The sequence below is a fragment of the Heliconius melpomene genome, chromosome 15, assembly GCF_056956725.1.
Source record: "Heliconius melpomene rosina isolate 202511_hmr_F chromosome 15, ASM5695672v1, whole genome shotgun sequence".
Taxonomy (NCBI): domain Eukaryota; kingdom Metazoa; phylum Arthropoda; class Insecta; order Lepidoptera; family Nymphalidae; genus Heliconius; species Heliconius melpomene.
This window is the reverse complement of record NC_140403.1, coordinates 6,955,892-6,973,834: the sequence shown is the minus strand read 5'-3', so window position 1 is coordinate 6,973,834 and position 17,943 is coordinate 6,955,892. Positions and strand designations below refer to the sequence as shown.

At 34.3% G+C, this 17,943-nt stretch overlaps 3 protein-coding genes across 3 annotated transcripts; 1 reads left to right on the top strand and 2 right to left on the bottom strand.

The window, feature by feature from the left end:
* Positions 1 to 9,088: 9,088 nt before the first annotated feature.
* Positions 9,089 to 9,799, bottom strand: LOC146531541 (uncharacterized). The gene is made up of 2 exons (XM_085198057.1): positions 9,592 to 9,799; positions 9,089 to 9,403 (listed from the first exon to the last, which is right to left on the bottom strand). The coding sequence occupies exons 1-2, from the start codon at positions 9,677 to 9,679 to the stop codon at positions 9,213 to 9,215; spliced, it is 279 nt and encodes a 92-aa protein (XP_085054183.1). The 5' UTR covers positions 9,680 to 9,799; the 3' UTR covers positions 9,089 to 9,212.
* A 1,025-nt stretch (positions 9,800 to 10,824) lies between these two features.
* Positions 10,825 to 16,089, bottom strand: LOC146531540 (luc7-like protein 3). Its single transcript, XM_085198056.1, has 9 exons — positions 15,834 to 16,089; positions 15,453 to 15,648; positions 15,270 to 15,367; positions 14,939 to 15,090; positions 14,572 to 14,709; positions 13,944 to 14,165; positions 13,019 to 13,203; positions 12,512 to 12,593; positions 10,825 to 11,505 (listed from the first exon to the last, which is right to left on the bottom strand). Exons 1-8 carry the CDS (start codon positions 15,936 to 15,938, stop codon positions 12,547 to 12,549), a joined length of 1,143 nt encoding a protein of 380 aa, XP_085054182.1. The 5' UTR covers positions 15,939 to 16,089; the 3' UTR covers positions 10,825 to 11,505; positions 12,512 to 12,546.
* A 721-nt stretch (positions 16,090 to 16,810) lies between these two features.
* LOC146531539 (charged multivesicular body protein 6-A-like) lies at positions 16,811 to 17,821 on the top strand. Its single transcript, XM_085198025.1, has 2 exons — positions 16,811 to 17,281; positions 17,368 to 17,821. The coding sequence occupies exons 1-2, from the start codon at positions 16,979 to 16,981 to the stop codon at positions 17,680 to 17,682; spliced, it is 618 nt and encodes a 205-aa protein (XP_085054151.1). The 5' UTR covers positions 16,811 to 16,978; the 3' UTR covers positions 17,683 to 17,821.
* The last annotated feature ends 122 nt before the right edge of the window (positions 17,822 to 17,943 follow it).

Here is a 17,943-nt window from a genome sequence, read left to right as displayed (position 1 = left end):
TTTTGAGGCATTGCGTGTTGAGTAGCGGAACTCAACGCCGCGCTTTGTCTCCTTACCAAAGCCAATCACTCCAAAAAAACAAAATATAAATAAACTTTAACATAGTAAAAATAATACTGTAAAATTGTATTATAGGAAAAAATATTTAGTTCTATATTTAGCTTGAAAATTCAAATGGTGCTTTAAATTTAACCTAGTTTTACATATTTAAGCTCACCTCTTGTGGCTAAACACTGATCCTGGCCTTTATTTAAGGCAACAACAAGTAACTCTTCAAAGGACTTTAAGAAATATACAAAGGAAATGATGTAGTAAGAATGTAAGAAATATTCTTTTATTTATATTTACATTAAATATGTTATGGTGCATTTGGATTATTTTTTTATGTTCGGGCTGTATACCGCACACAGCTGGGTAGGCAGAGTGAATCTAGAGTTAAAACACTCCGTTCCCCATTTTCTTGAGGCATTGCATGTTAAGTGGCGGAACACAACACCGCACTGTGCCTCGACGCCAAAACGAAGATATAAAAATGCTAAATATTTAATTTTCTCGAGTGGGAATCGAACCCACAAACAGTCACAGGCATGCGTGCGCTACGATTAGCCTCGTATTTTTAATAAACTAGTGTCAAGACAATTTGCTTTCCACTTTACGCTACAATGTAAGTTACAACATGTTACGAGGAGAAATTCAACGGAAATAATTCAGTCCCCCAAGTGGGAACCAAACCCAGAACCAATACATTCTTAAGGCCCCATTTTTCTTATATTAAAACAAATAAATTAATTTAAACACTGTGAAAAGTATCCGAGGCAGTGTGATACGTGTTTCTCTTTCTAGAACGATTTTCCGTGACTTGGAGAGCTCAGTAATGGATTGCCGAGGGTTCAGCATTCGGCTTGATGAAGAGTGCTCGGGCAAAGTAATCGTTTGTTTGGATTGAAACCTCTATACTATAACAGGATTGCAGATTTGATTCTAGAAACGTTCAAGCGATAGATACTATACCCTAGGCAGAGTGTTAGCACAATTCGTTCCTATTAAGACACTTCCGTTTCCAAATTGTGTGTGTGTGATTTGTGCTATATATAAATAAATAGGTTAAATAAAGTTTGTTGCTTCTTTAAAAATATTTTTTATCAAGCGCATCGAAGTTTAAAGTACTTAGTTAACATTTTGTTTTATAGAAATATATTTATCCACAATATTTATTTTTGAAGCTTTTTTAAATTAACTTCCGTTATAAATATTAACTTGTAATTTTATATGAATATTTAAAAAATAATGGAAATCCTTTCTTAGGGCCCTATACAAAAAACAACAAAGAATTTCAGTAAACTATTTTAGTTTCTCCTTTAAGTACCCAATCCCAACACAAAGAAAATTGCGCTTCTAGAGTATTGGAAGTAAATATTTTCTAAACAAGGTGTTCAGACCCTAGTACCTGGTTCCAGATAGAAAATTGGTTTCCTAACTAACTTACGTTCTGATCTACAGAGAAATCCCTCAAGTCATTTATCTGCCATTGCGTAAATCTCCATAGGCCTATCGCTGATAAATAATGACTCGGATAAAAATACTAGCGAAACTCGCGGCTTTATCCGCTTTATATGTGGAAAAAATATATATATTTTACCTTTTTTTTAAGGTATTTTGCTTCTTTCTTTTCTTCGCTTTAGTATAGAGGGAAAGCGCGGTTGAGTTCCGCAACTCAACACACAACGTCTCCAAAATTCGTCACGAATTGGGAAACGGAGTGTCTTACCACTAGGTTCCTACGATAAAAGAAATGCATAAGTGATAGAAGGTTGTTACTGTCAACGTTACGGTTACGGGTTCGATTCCCGCTCGGGGGAATGAAATATACTATAATAATACATCTTTGCTCTTACTGGTTTTAGTAGGTACTTTCATATAATGACAAAAATACAAACGATCCAATTTCCTAATCTAGATAGGAAGTATAAGTATAATAGATACTTAAGATAACGAATTAACTTACAATGGATTCAATCAAGCATTTGATAGGTGCTCCTCTTAATCGAGTTGGCTATTTTGCAGAACTTTACCTTTTTAGAACTCGTTTCTTCCCTCAATATAATTTACAGATAGCTCCCCAATGGCAAGCTTATTAGAAAACTTTAGTCCAATTTTATTAGGTACCTTTCATCAGCCCTGATTTTGGAGCTTTCCATTCATAACGACGATTTTATTGATTTAGAACTTCTTTTTTTGTTTCATGTTGTATCCCGCACTTGACCGAGGGAACCTGGAAACCTAGTATTAAAACATGTCCGTTCTCCACTTTCTTCGCCAATTTCTAGAGGCCTTGAGTGAAGAAAACTATTAAATATTTCATTCACCCGAGCGGGAATTAACCTGCAAACTGTGGCGTTGACAGTCGCAGGTTTGTGCCGCTAAGGCACGATCAGCCTGGATTTATCGCTTCTTCCATATTGTAACTAATTAAGTGTCTAAAATATCTTTTAGAATTTAGAATGTTCTGACAACTCTATATAATCCTGTACAAACTTCATAATTAACTCATGTGAATATATATAATGTTTCAGATGTTTCAACATGCACTAGCTGTATACACATATTGTTAACTAAGCGTAGATTCATATAATGAGCTCGCCAGCATCTAGGCTAAGCCGGCCTCATACCCATAATGCAACGAAAAGCGTTCACAGCTTCACGCTGTATCCCGCACACAGCAGGGTAGGCAGAGGGAACCTGATGAAAAGACTTTCCGTTCCCCCATTTTCCTCCGAATTTACGAGGCATTTCGTGTTGAGTGGCGCAGCTAAACGCCACTGCCTCAACACCAGAGCGAAGAAAAAATCAGCAAACAAGTCCGAAAAAATAAATCAGCTACACGCTGTACCCCGCACACAGCAGGGAAGACAGCCGCCTTAGCTTTCAGCCGGGTTCTGGAAGCATTGTGTGTTGAGTGACGGAGCACAACACCTTTGCGCGACGCGAGAAGCAAGAAATGAAAATATAAATTTTAATAAATATTTCATTTTCTCGAGTGGGGATCGAACCTACAACCAGTCGCTCTTACAGTTCCTCTGAGCCATGACTGGCCTCGTCGTGGATATATAGGGGAGTCGAGAGGCAGTCGAGACAATATCCGGATTGTGGAGCGACCCTGTAATGGATTCACGGTATCAGTTACCTACGTGCCCTCGACTTAACTCGTTTAATAAAGTTCAGCTTTTAGGGCACGTATAATTTTATAATATAATTTGGGGGTGGGTAAGCGAGCGAAGATAAATCTATTAGAAAACTTTACCTCGTCAATGATGCTCTTTCTTATTTATTTTTTTGTTTAGCTTCACGCAGTATCCCTCACATAGCAGGCTGAAGGAACTTAGTGTTAAGAAACTCTGATCTCCATTTTCCGCCGAATTTCGGAGGCATTGCGTGTGGATTGGCGGAACACAACGCCGCGTTTCCTCGACACCAGAGTTAAGAAAAAAAATTAATCTTTCATTTCTTCGTAACAATTACTCTTTCTTAATATGTTATGAATTTTCGGAAAACCTAAAAGTAAATTTGTTTTCTTTACCTAATATAGAAAGATATATAAACGTCTTTAAGCTGTCTAAAATTATAACAATTGAAAATATAAATACAGTTAAGTACAAATAAGTATAATTAATTCATATTTTCCATCTGGCCGTTGGAAATTCATTATAAATCACTAAAAAAACCTTTCGACATTTAATACAGCCGTTGCGTTCGTTAACGACACGCGGCGGGAACATTAACAAAAATCCCTTTAATTAATTCTGTTCAAGAGCCCGTTGAAGCCTATTGAATGCGATTTCAATAGGTACCTTTTTTATCTACTTAATATTTTCGTAATTATTTTTTTTTGGATCCATCGACAAGGAATTTTCAATCACAATGAAAGTAATTCAAATATTATTTTAAAAAGTGGTGTTTAATTTGAAGGTGTCGTGGTTTAAGGGTATTTAGATGCGACTGTAACGCGACGGTTGTGGATTCGATCCCCATTTGAGGAAGTGAAATATTTTTATTATTTATTTACGTTTATATTTCTGCCATTCAACACGCAATGCCTCGAAATATTCGGCGGAAAGTGGGGAACGGCGTGTCTTAACACTACGTTCAATCTGTGCGGGATACAGCGTGAAGTTAATTGATATTTACATTTCATTTAAACTAAAATTAAAAATAATTAAAAGCGAAATGACGTATCATTAATTTCTCTGTCACAGACGAAATAGAAACAAAAATTACAGAAAATGAAACTGTTGCTTGTTAATTGTTAATTTGGCGAAAAATGGGGAACGGAGCGCTTTAACACTACATTCACACACCCTGCTGGGTACGGAATACAGCGTAAAGCTAAGAGGTAAGAAATATATAATAATGAAACTTATACCTAACATGTATAATGACATTTAAGATATTAAATTGAGATTTCCAAACAGGATGAGCATAGGTTAAATTTATTTGGAAAAGCTGAAAATTAATTAAACCCGTACCTACACAGTTGTCATTTAAAGTTTCCGGGTCACCGGCATCCGTACATTGTATAAATAAATCAACCGCAACGGATTCGTTACTCCGAGTTTTCACTTTATTCGGCGCTGTTCTCTAGGTCATGTCGGAGTTAGTTAGTGGACCTGGTTTAGAAACTCTTACAATGTATTAAATGTAGTCTGCTTGTAGGTTATACAAATTGTATTTATTTAATACTTTATTTTACCATAAATGACTTAAAAAAAACAAACATAAGTTTAACTTAAACATAAAACAGATTAACAGTTTAACTTAAACATAAAACAGATACAACAAAAAACAAATGAAAAGTGTATAGGCGGTCTTATCACCACAGGATCTCTTCTAGGCAACCCTTATTTTAAAAAAGATTAATAAAAACATATGTATATTGTATGTTGTACAAAATGTTATGTTCATTTATTATTTATTTATTTATTAAATATTTATTATAATAAACGAACATATAGATCTACATATAATTTTACTAGGTAGGTTTTCTAAATTTAAAGCGTAATAAAATAATAGTCGAGGCCACTCATGGCTCAGAGGCACTTGTATGTGACTAAATAGTTATGGATTCGGATCCCCACTCGAGGAAATGTAATATTTATTGAAATTTATATTTACATTTGTTCGATTTTGTATCGAGGCATACGGCGGAAAATGGCTAACGAATTATATTGTTCGCAGGATTGCACTTGCCGCGAGTTCTTACAATGTTCTTTAACTTATGTATGAGTCATTGTTATTTACCAGATAAGTTAATGTACACTCTTGTTGTACCTGTTGTAAAGAATAGAACGGGGGATGCCTCCGACTTGTCCAATTATAGACCTATATCCTTGGCTACGATTATAGCTAAGGTGCTGGACGGTTTGCTTGACAGAAGATTGGCCGACAGTATCAAACTCCATGACTTACAGTTTGGTTTTAAGCCTGGTCTGTCTACAGAGAGTGCCATTTTCTGTCTCAAGCAGACTGTGCAGTACTACACAGCTCGAAAAACTCCGGTGTATGCTTGCTTTTTGGACTTGTCGAAGGCATTCGATTTAGTTTCTTACAATTTATTGTGGAATAAGCTACAGTGTGAAACCGGTCTGCCTCTCGATGTTATATCAATATTTAAATATTGGTATGACAACCAGAGGAATTGTGTCAAATGGGCTGGAAAGCAGTCGAATGATTACAGTTTGGAATGTGGAGTGAGGCAGGGGGGATTATCCTCACCCATGCTTTTTAACTTTTATGTTAACAAGCTGATCGAGGGGCTCAGCAGCACCTACATAGGATGTCATGTAGGAGGGACGTGCATCAACAACATCAGCTATGCAGACGATATGGTGCTGCTGAGCCCGTCGATCGGTGCTTTGAATAAGTTACTTCACATGTGTGAAGAGTACGCGGTGGCCCATGGGCTTAGATATAATGCATCTAAAAGTGAGTTCATGGTTTTTCAGGCGAAGGACCTGAGGAGTCAACGGACAGTAACTAGTGTTGATCTAGGGGGCACTCAGTTAAAAAGAGTTGACCGATTTAAATATCTAGGTCACTGGGTCACTGAGACTTTGTCAGACACGGTGGATATAGAAAGAGAGCGTAGGGCGCTGTCTGTCCGTTGTAGCCAACAGGTCAAACTGACGCTATTCAAAGCCTACTGTCAAACGTTCTACACGTGCAGTCTGTGCGGACATACGGCGCACTGCGCGTTCAATATAATAATGCTTTCAGGATGTTGTTCGATCTGCCGCGCTTTTGTAGCGCGTCGTTGATGTTTGCCGAGTCGCGTACCGATTGTTTCCCCGCGATTATTAGAAAGCGGTGCGCTTCGCTGTGGGCGCGAGTGCGCGGAGCATCGAACACCATCCTGAGCACGTTGGCTGACCGATGGGACTCCCCATTGCTTAGTCGCTGGGCTAATCTTCATGCTCCTGCTACCAGCTACAGTCAATAGTGTAGGAGTCTCAACGGAAGCCAGTTTTTGTTTGTACATGTGTGTGTTTGTGTTTGTATTAACATAGGGTAAGTTTTAATTGTTACTAACAAGTGGACTAATGTCTTAAATAAATAAATTTATTTATTATTTATTTATTAACACTAGGTTCCCTATGCCTACCCTGCTGTGTGCGGGATACAGGGATAACCTGATTACCTACTATGAAATAATATAAATAATATATAGTTCTTTGACATGAATGGCCTCTAAAGCAGTTTTAAGTACCTACAATGTTTGACTTCATTAGATTTTTCTAGAACATAATACGAACGGAAATAATATAAGGACTTATTTTCCATCGAAAAAAAATTTACAAATGAATTTAAAAAATATAGGATACAGAATGTGAATAGATGTATACTTAGCGAGGAATAGAAAACCGCAAGCTTTTACTCCTTTGAATTTCTTCTGGGACACATCGAGGTAAGGGCTCCATTAGCCGTCCTAAGTTCAATCACAAGAATAAAAATTTATTTGCCTACTCTTTAATATTTAATCTTATTCATTTCCTTATGAAATGCTGAATTCTAAGCTTTATTCTAATGTTGAGCATGAGACAACGCGGCGTTGAGTTTTGCCAGTCAAAACGCAAAGCCTCTAGAATTCAATGGAAAGTGGAGAACGGAAGTGTATTGATGGGAACGGAGTGTCTTATCACTAAGATCCCAGGCTCCCTCTGCCTACTGTACCCTGTTATATGCGGATTATAACGTGAAGATTAAAAAATACATGAAAATCATACTAACGTCATAATATAAACGACACCAATAAGATTAACTGTAAAAGTACATGCAATGTATTTTGTTTTGTTTCACGCTGTACTCGCACATAGCAGGGTAGGCAGGGGGAACCTGGGAACCTAGTTTTAAGACACTTCGTTCCCTTAATGTGTAATTTGTATAAGAGTAAAAATTGGCCTATATGACTGCTAGAAGTTACAACGTTCATGTCGTATTGATCTGATCAAAAGAGGTCGACCCAGCGAGATTAAAAATCTGGAGCTTTTATTTAATTTAGTTTTTGAACCAGAATTCTATTTATTATTTTTACTTCATTTTTATTTCACGACTTAGACTAGAAAAAGAAAATTAAGCCTCCAAAACTCAACAAATAAATTGACTGAATTTAAATTTAAAAATAAAAAGCTTTACGCTGCAAGCACACCGTTATTTGTAATAGTTCTCCAAATTTAAAGCTACTATAATACCTAAAACAAAAGCTATCACTCAATTCCATTGATGACCGACTTGAAAATAAAGCGGTCGACAGCCCGTAGGCCGTAGAGCGTGCGCCAGCCCGACCCGCACAGTGAAATCGATTCAGCAACAGGTTAGTTGGAGCTCTCGCCGTGACACACCATTTCGTATTTTAGATAGGCCTAAAACATGATAGGGAATGGCTAAAATATATCTAGTAAAGTATGTAGGTAATATTGATTTGTTTTAGATTTTAGTAGATTCTATAATTTAATTGAATGAAGTTATCCGACAGAGAACCAATGCTATCGACATAGCCCAAAGGATTAGCAGGCTGAAGTGGCAATGGGCTGGTCACATTTGCCGCAGAACCGATGACCGTTGGGGTAAGCGCGTTCTACAGTGGAGACCACGCCTCGGCAAGCGTAATGTAGGACGTCCTCCAGCTAGATGGGGTGACGATATTCGCAAAGTAGCGGGCAGCGGCTGGATGCGAAGAGCTGAAGATCGAGCTCAGTGGCGTGCCATTGGAGAGGCCTATGTCCAGCAGTGGACGAGGACAGGCTGATGATGATGATGATGATGATGATGATAATTTAATTTATAGTTTGATAAATAAAACAACATATTCACACTGTACCCTGTGGTGCTGTGCGCACACAGCAGGGTAGGTAGAGGGAACCTAGTGTTAAGGCACTCCATTCTCCATTTTCTGCCGAATTCTGGAGTCATTGCGTGTTGAGTGGCAGAACACAACGCCGCGCTTTGCCTCGACACCAGAACGAAGAAGATATGGAAATATTAATTTAAATATTTCATCTTCTCCAGTGGGGTTGAACCCACAACCAGTCGGTTTTACAGTCAGACTTTGTGCCCCTGCGCCACAGCTGGCCTCGATAATAATATTATAATTATACAGTCCACTCTTTTATTACACTTAAGATAGGCAGTATTCCTTCCCAAGTAGGCACAGGGTCCTTCCCCCTACAACAAGATTGTAAATAATATCCTTAATTTCATTTCTCTACATCAATTCACTTCTTTGTCTGTATACCTTACCAGGTACCTTCTAGTCAAATTATATCCTAAGACAAGATTCACTTTTATGCTGTATCCAGCATGTGTTGTGGAAACATGGCATGTTGAATAGTGGAACACAACACTGCATTTTTGTCCCATTACAAGAGTGAATTAATTAAAATATCAAATATATCAGACCACAACTATTACAATTACTGTCATGTTTTTGTGTTCCTGTGCAACAATGGCCTCATGACCTGTTATGTGCGGAATACAATGTAAAAAAAATAAAAAGCAAAATTAAAAACATTGTTTTTTATGAAATATAATTTTATTCCATATATAAATTTGTTGAATTTTTTTTACTTGCTTATACTTGCTTACTTTAAGAACATTTTAATAAAACAATGAAATTTTCAATTTATATTCAAATTTCGTAATATTTTATGCATATTTTAATATCATGATAACTCTAGTTGCTTATTAAAATGAATTGCAAGGACATCAGGGGTTCGCAGCAATGCAGACGGGATAACAATATTAGCTGGAGTTTTCAGATTACTAACTAGAATCTCTGAACCATTTGGCTTCCAGCCTGAAAAATTTGCTTCAAGTGTTGACTGTTCATATGTAACTATATTACATGACTCTCCTGAAATATTTATAATAAATTAGACTATAATACTAATATGATTTTCATAAAAAATATATTAACTGCAGTTTTTTTTTAATTAAAGTTTATTAAGACATACTTTACAAATTTTCGTTGTAGAAACAACAGTTTTTTCTAAAATGTTATATTATAAAAACTATCAAAAGGAAAACGTTTATCTTTTTTACCTTTTAGTTCATTGAGAGCCTTAAGAAACGATTCCCGTAATTTTGCTCTTGCTTCTTCTGGTGATATTTCTTCTTGTTCAGAAAGCATATTTGAATAAATATAATAATTTAATACACCTTAAATCAAAAGTCGATTAAATCGTTGTTGTTATTTATATTAATCATAACCTCAAAAACATGACAATTGACAACTGACAACATTGAATGCTGCCAATATTAAAAATAAATTAAAATATTGTTTGAAACTACACAGTATATTGTGGCTACTACATGGTTTGTCATCATTGATATTTCGGTACCGATAAAAATGGCGCAAATTAACATCACAGTATCAATAAATAAAAACAAGTCTGAGTCTATATTGAAATGTAATATATAAAATACCTAATTTTCCGTTACTAAATTTACAACTTTATTGCTTTTTTTAAACAAAATTATTGCATAGTGAAAGACCATGAATTTATGCGAAATTAAAAAAAGGTAAAAAATATGTGAGCTGCTTAAATTGTTAATCGAAAAGGTTTAGGAAAACTGTCAATAGCGTTGACGCAAGCCGAAGTTCCATTTGTACTTTTAACAAATATTTCGTGATGATATTCTTAACTTGTTTTTTTTTACTTTTAAAGATACAATTTCCAAAATATTTATATTTACATTATTTATTTCTCCTAAAATCATAATGATTGTGATTTAAATAGTTATAAATGAAATTTATAATAAAATAGATATTACAAGATATTTAGTTTTATTTTACAAATCATGTTTACAGAACACCAAATTTATTTAACCATTTTCCTATTCAGCTCCATATAACGCAACTCTAAACAGACATGACTTATATAATTGCATTTTGCGATATTTGTAAAAAATACTTTTAACTGTGTAGAAAATGTAAAATCAATATTAATACGTCAATATAATTTGTTGCTTTGTTTAACGCCGAAGACATTATAAAAATGAAAAATATAAAAATGTTTCTAATAACCCCATTTTATAGTAGTGGGTTTTATTAATTTATTATTCTCATGTGTATAAGTTATGGATACTTTAGGCATCTACTGAATAAATCTTGCCCAAGCGATGACAGCTGTAATACTTGCTGTTCAGAATTACCCAAATGCACCACGCTTATATTATCTACGTCTTCATTTATAACGGAATCAATTGGGTTCTAACATTAAAAGCAAAATTAATGGCCTTAACGATAAGTATATAGATAATAAAACAACGACATTTATGTTGTATTATTTTATTATATCAATTAATATGGACAATCCCTATTGGTTCACATTTTAAATTTCATACATAATAAAATTAATGACAAAGTTATAGGGAAATAAAATGTTATATAAATACCTGAAGTCACTCCTCAGTGGGATCTGGTTTATACAAATAACCAGCCTAGGGATAAAACATTTGGCGAGGTAGCTACATTTTACACTTCTTACAATCTACATAGAAATTATAACAAGTTTAATTATAATTAGACATCGACATACGCTAGCAAAGTAAAGATCTTTATATATTGAATATAAATATTTATTTCTGATCTCTATTTATTGAATTTCTTATCAAAAATATAATATTGTACAAGGTTTACAGTTTTTAATTCAAATATATGTTGCCATACTAAAAAACACACATTGAAGTATTTCTAATTGGTATTCTTTACATTTTACGTATAATTGAAAATTTGCATATAATCAGATGTCTATTTATATAGAAAAAGTACATGCATAAATCATGGTAAATTGTTATATTACACGAAACTATTCTATGTCACCTCGATATTGACGGCCAAAGTGACTAAAATGGCGCCTTCGTCTCTTCGTATGGCCCGTTGGTTAATTTCATAAGTACCTCATTTGTCTATGGTAGAGTCGATGGCGTCGATCTTCGTCTATGGTATGCCAACTGAAAAGTCCATCGATATTGCTAGTAAAGAGAATATGGAAATATATTAATGGAAACAACTGTCAGTGATTGAGTATAAGATAAAAAAATATATATAAGAATATTAATTTTGAAATCGATTTCAATCATTGTCAGTTTATTCCATGTAGGGTCAAAGGGTATTAGATAGCTTATAATATGGCATCAAGTAGCACAAATTAAATAAAAGACAAAATATATATATATAAATAAATTATAAGAAATAACAAAAAAAAACTAAATTTATTAATAAATAATCTGGTCTCAAAACTTGTTGCCATATGAGGGTACCTGGAAACGCACAGAAGATGAAGTAAAAACAGCATCCATTTTGTGAAACAAGAAGCATATGGAACACGCTCCCTTCACTTGTCCATTTTTGTTTTAATGTGACGGAATTGCCTAAAAACGACGGCGCGACTTTTATTTTAAGACGACTTTGATTATTTTAAGCGACTTTATACAACGCCCTAAGGTTCCATCTAGATCCTAATTCGCAAAACCTAACAAATGCATCAACCAGCATTTGAGATTCAATCCGGCTACCTGTAGGACTCGAAAACCACGATACGAAATAACATTAAAAGTACCTCAACCGAAACGAAGTATATGCGGATGGTCATCTAGGACCGCTGCTCAATCAGCATTGGGGTTCTTTATCGTGATCACATTATTTTAGTGAAATCGACGAAAGCCTTTCTTGCTCCAGCTATTCATAATACGTATCAAATACCTGCCAAGTCCGTCGGTGTGACGACAACTACCGAATTGAGCGCAAAGGCATAACTCCCTGTACGTTTGCCGTAAACTGAAGTTTTATTTTGGTATGTTACTAAAGCTGTAAAATAACAGTGTTTTATTTATTTATTACTTATTAAATGATTATTTTGGTGATGTGTGATTGGGATGCCATACATTCTGTCAATGATGTTGGGTGTGTTTTTGTGTAAATGTGGTTTAAAGTGATGATATTTGTATATATGCTTACCGGCTCGAGGCGCTTTTGTGATACCTCAGTCTTAGCTAGTGGCGTTCGCGTGAACGCCGACGGGACCGCTCGTGCGATGATCCTAGAAACATTTATTAGTTCGTCAATAAAATTTAGAGGCCGTCGTAGCACGTCTGCACTACCTACAACTTGTAATTGGTGTCTTAAAAAATATTCAGATCAAAAGGCAAATTAAAACATTAATACATTTCAATTCAGTCAAAAGGGCGCAGTGCGCAGCGCAGAATCGCTTCGATTCCCACTTGTGAATGAATTATTTTTATTTCTTTAATAATACAGAGAGCTAGGGAACTAGACTTGAATTCCGCTTCTCAACACGCAGTACCTAGAATTCGGGCAAAAAGAATGGACAATCGTAGCTTTTTATTCATGCCACGATTCTTAAAGCACTTGCAAAAGTATTTGTTTTATTTTTTGTTTTTTAATTTAAATTTGAACTAGAACCATAACTCAAGTATAATTCGAAAAAAAAAACAATAAACTCACGTCTTTCCCTCCGATGTTTCCTGTCACGCTCGCGCTCCTTGTCGCGGTCGCGCTCGCGGTGGTTGTCACGCTCGCCCCGGTCTCGCTCGCCCCGGTCCCGCTCCCGCTCCTTGTCCCGCTCGCGCTCCCTGTCACGCTCGCGGTCGCGCTCCTCGTGGCGGCCGCCGCGCTCCTCACGGCTCGATCTAATTAATACATGTAATGAATACATATAGCTGCACCCTATATACCTAGCGGGATACTCAGAAGGAACACAGCGAAAAAACGCTACGGTCTATGCATACCTCTCGCCTTGTCCACTGTCATTAACCTGAGATGTAATGAATAGATTATGGTAGCTAAACATACTTGTAAATATATATATACTATGTAACCTCATTTTGTATCTATTTAATGTATGAATTATTGGAAATATAATTAGTATCTATCCCGCAGTCTCGGCTTTCACTCCTATCTCTGGAAACGACATTACAAACAATCACAACATCAACCGAGGTCTCCTCCTCACCTCTCTTACCGCTCACTTTTCCTTCATAAATCTTTTATGCCATTCTTTCATTACTCATTTGTTTGACGGGCCCAAAGCAGCGGAACATGTTCTTTATTCTCACTGTAACATCCTCGCTAGTACCTGCCATTCTGTGTATCTCTTCATTGTGGATTCTTAAGTCGTAGGTATAGGCGGCAAAGTTCAAAGTTGATTAACATTTAGTAGTATTTTTGTAGTATTGGTGTCTTTTCGTAACTTCGTCATACATAATACAATAAGTATAAACATCATGAAATAAAAAAAAACCTACATCTAAACTTGACGTATCTTAATTATTTTTTTTAGGTATGAATTTGAAATATTTGTCCCTATATGCTGCTCCCTTAAAGGGAGCGCAGACGCTTCCATCCTGTATATTAAGAAAAATGTAATTACCTATGACGATCCTTGTCTTTGTCTTTCTCCTTATCCTTGTTCTCCCTGTCTCTCTCCTTATCCCTCTCCATCCTCTCTCTATCACGTCTATCCGAGCCTAGCCCGCCGCCGCGCACGCTGCGTTCCCTCTCGCGCTCCTCCCGACGTTTACGTTCCTTCTCTTGTTGCTCTTTCTCTCGTGCCTCGTTCATTTCTTCGTAGGCTTGTCGCAATTTGAAGTATCTAATAATTAATTGTTTAGTCTGTTAGTTTACTTGAAATGTAAATATAAATATATATATAGTATGTATGTAGAAGCCATCTGTACGTGACGGTTGTCGGTTCTGTTCCCACTCTGCAAATTGTATCATTTTCACTTCTTTACTCTGGTAAGAAGTTAAAACATGGTTTTATATCTATAAATTCTGCCACTCAACACATAATGTATCGAAACATGGACAGAAGTTCGAGAATAGTCTCTTAACACTGAGTTGCTATTTCCAGGATACATTGAAGTTACACAAAAATGTACATGCTATTTCCAGGGGATAGCAAAAGGAGGGATGATGAGGTGGATGATCTTCATTTTCAATTATTTCTACACCACAAAATATTACATAATAAAAATATTACATAACAACAAACATACCCAACATGCTGTTTTCCAGAGAGATGGTCATCGATTCTCTGTTGGGCATCACCAACAATAAGAAACGCTCCGCACACAGGGCAAACCTCCATTTGCTTTTCTTGTGCGGCTGCCAACTCCGCTGTCATTGACCAGTGGCTATAAGAAAATTTAAAAATTTCAAATAAATGCATTCATAACACAATAGTCATAATTCTTAACACTGATTCCCCATATACGATTAAAAACTAAAATTGATTCAACTTTGTTATTTGTGATTTAACAGTATGGTTGACAAACTGTGGCCTAGGCATTTTGAAACTTTACATACATGCATAACCAACTCTACAAAGGTAGCCTTTCATATAATCAATGTAAAAATTCTAACCTATTCTCTTGCTGCTTCAATAGCTGCTCTTTTTCTTCTTTCAATCTATCACATAACTTCATAAGTCCTTGAGCTTGTTCTACATTGCCACAAGAACCAGCTTCTTCAGCTTCCCGTAGTAATGCTGTTATCTTTTCAGATAACAATTTTACCTGATTTTTGAAAACAAAAAATATTGTTATAATTTGCCTATATACATAATATTAAATTTTTATGTAGGTATATAGGCAAACAAGACAATAAAAAGGCAAAATAAGTACAGAAAATTTAAAAAAATATATATATTTTTGCTTGTGTTTCTCTTGCAAACAAAATACAAAATAAGAAAAACCTGTTCTTGATTTTTTTCAGTCTGAGCTTGAGTCATTGGTGGACCTTCTGGTTTTGAATTCATCAATTCCAACCTCTGTTTACCTTTTTGAATTTTTCCTGAAAATATTTAATTTTATAAGTAGAATAAGTGATTAAATTTATTTTATTCAGTAATATATATATAGAGACCAGTTTTGCTTACTTTCAACATCGCTAATCATGTGACGACAAAATCGCAAAAACTCTTCAATATATTGAGCTTTTTTATATGAAGAGTCAGCTTTTTCAAACAGTTCTTTGACTTCATCGTCATGTACTTTGGGGCATGCCCCAAGATCAGCTCTTGTGTTCACAAACAAATCATGAGGACAAAATTTTACCATATAATATTTACAATACTGAAAGAAAAACAAAATAATGTCAAAATATATTACTGCAAGAACAGCACATAAGGGTGACGTAAGTTCCTATAAGAAATTCCACAAAACATGATATACTAAAGCACAAGACGTAGAAAGCCGATTTAAAATAGAGGTTAGATAATTTTAAAGGTAAAATTATAAAGTATAAAGATTTAACTTACTTCTGGGTCTTCCCAATTTGGTTTTTTTATTTTTTCATTTGGATTTGTATTTCGATGCCTTCCCATCAACTCATCTAAAAGCTGTGCTGCCGCTAGCACTGCCATTGTTTCTTTTTACAAATATTTTATAATGAAAAAACTATTAAATGATACTTAAATTTAGATATTAACATAAAATATAAAATATACTATACAGAAAAAGTTATTTGTATTGCTCACAAATACCGTTGTAACTACAAGTTTTATCTTAACAAACAATTTACGGAACTATTTGTACAGAACATCCATCCACCGCCATATTTCCGACATAGATAATTCAAATTTTAGAGTTTTGTGCATGAAGATAAATAACAAAATATGGTATGGATATGGAGTTACAGATGAAAATAAATTATTATCCCCACAATTTGAATACACGCTATAATTACGATAATAATATCGTATTATACAATATCGCTAATAAAAATAAAGAAGATATTTTATATTTCATTATTTTTTTACTAATATTTTTGTTTATTTCGATTGGTCGTCATAATTATCATATTTTATCGTCATTGTTTATATTGTAAGAAAAGTATATTGATTAAGTATATATTGGAAGCTAAATAACATAAGATGCAAAGATAGCTTCGTTTTCTTTCTTACTAATTGTAATGTGGAGGAGTCTGATACCGTAACATAAAAATAATATAAAAAGTCTTTTTTTACATTATGATCGAGTAATAATCTTAATATCAGGTGATGGAAAATTTAGAAAGTAAAATCATAATAAAATAAAAAAAATAGTTTCTAAATATTTTAAGACAACATATATAATGTACTCAATTAACTAAAAATGGCTTCTAAATAAAAATCTTTAAAACAAAATCTACTTAAGTAATAAATCAATCTATACAAATTTGATTCTAACACGTCACGTAAAATGAATCATACTGTTTTGTAATTGGTTCTCATTTTCTCAAACACTATATGTCAAACTTGTCAAAGCAATAATGACAAAAGTCAAGACAAGGAATCTATTTACCTACTTAGATTTTTTACTGATAACAGTGTTCTTTTAATTAATGTAATGTCTTTTTCTATCCAAAAGTAAATTTAAATATTTATACTTTCTAAACTTACAGCTTTAAAATATTTAAATAAAAATGGGAGGCTTATTTAGCAAAACAAAAAAACCTGTGAGTCGAGTTACTGAACAAGATAAAGCAATTTTGCAATTGAAACAACAAAGAGATAAATTAAAACAGTATCAAAAGAAAATTGAACTAAATTTAGAAAAGGACCGACAGTTAGCTAAAAAACTTCTGGCTGAAGACAAACGAGACAGAGCAAAATTACTTTTAAAGAAAAAAAAATACCAAGAAAACCTTCTTCAAAATGCTGACATGCAGTTGGAAAAATTAGAACAGCTTACACATGATTTAGAATTTGCCCAGATTGAAGTACAGGTAATCTTTCGATATTTTCACTATTCCTTTAGGTAATAAATTGTTAATATCTTAATAATCTTATATTTATGAATCTTATTTTGTAGGTTCTTGATGGCTTGAAAACTGGTAATACTGCCTTAAAAAATATACATGATATTTTAAATATTGATGAGATTGAGAAGATATTGGATGAAACTAAGGAAGGTATTGAAAAACAGAAAGAGATAGATGAATTAATTTCTGGCCAACTGACTGATGAAGATGATGAAGAAATTGAAGCCGAGCTTGAGGCTATATTAGATGTAAAGGATCAGTTACCTGATGTGCCTACAGACAAATTACCTGATTTAATTGAGGAAAAAGAACCAGAGAGGCCTCCAAGGACTAAAGCTAGTTCAAAGATAGCAGTTGAAGCTTAATTGTATATATAAATTGTATTTGAACTTCAATAATAATTTATTTTGTATTATTCTATATTATTTTCATAAATAAAGTAATTAAAACACATTCTATTGTATATTGTAAGATGTAATAAAGGATCAGATGTGCATTTGTTAATTATTTTATCTAAATTCTTTAGTTCAGTTAAGTTTTTCTAACTTTAAATTTTCAATTTGCAAATATACAAAAGCTTATCTGTAGATTTTTATTAAGTCATATAAAGAAATAAAGTAGTTAGT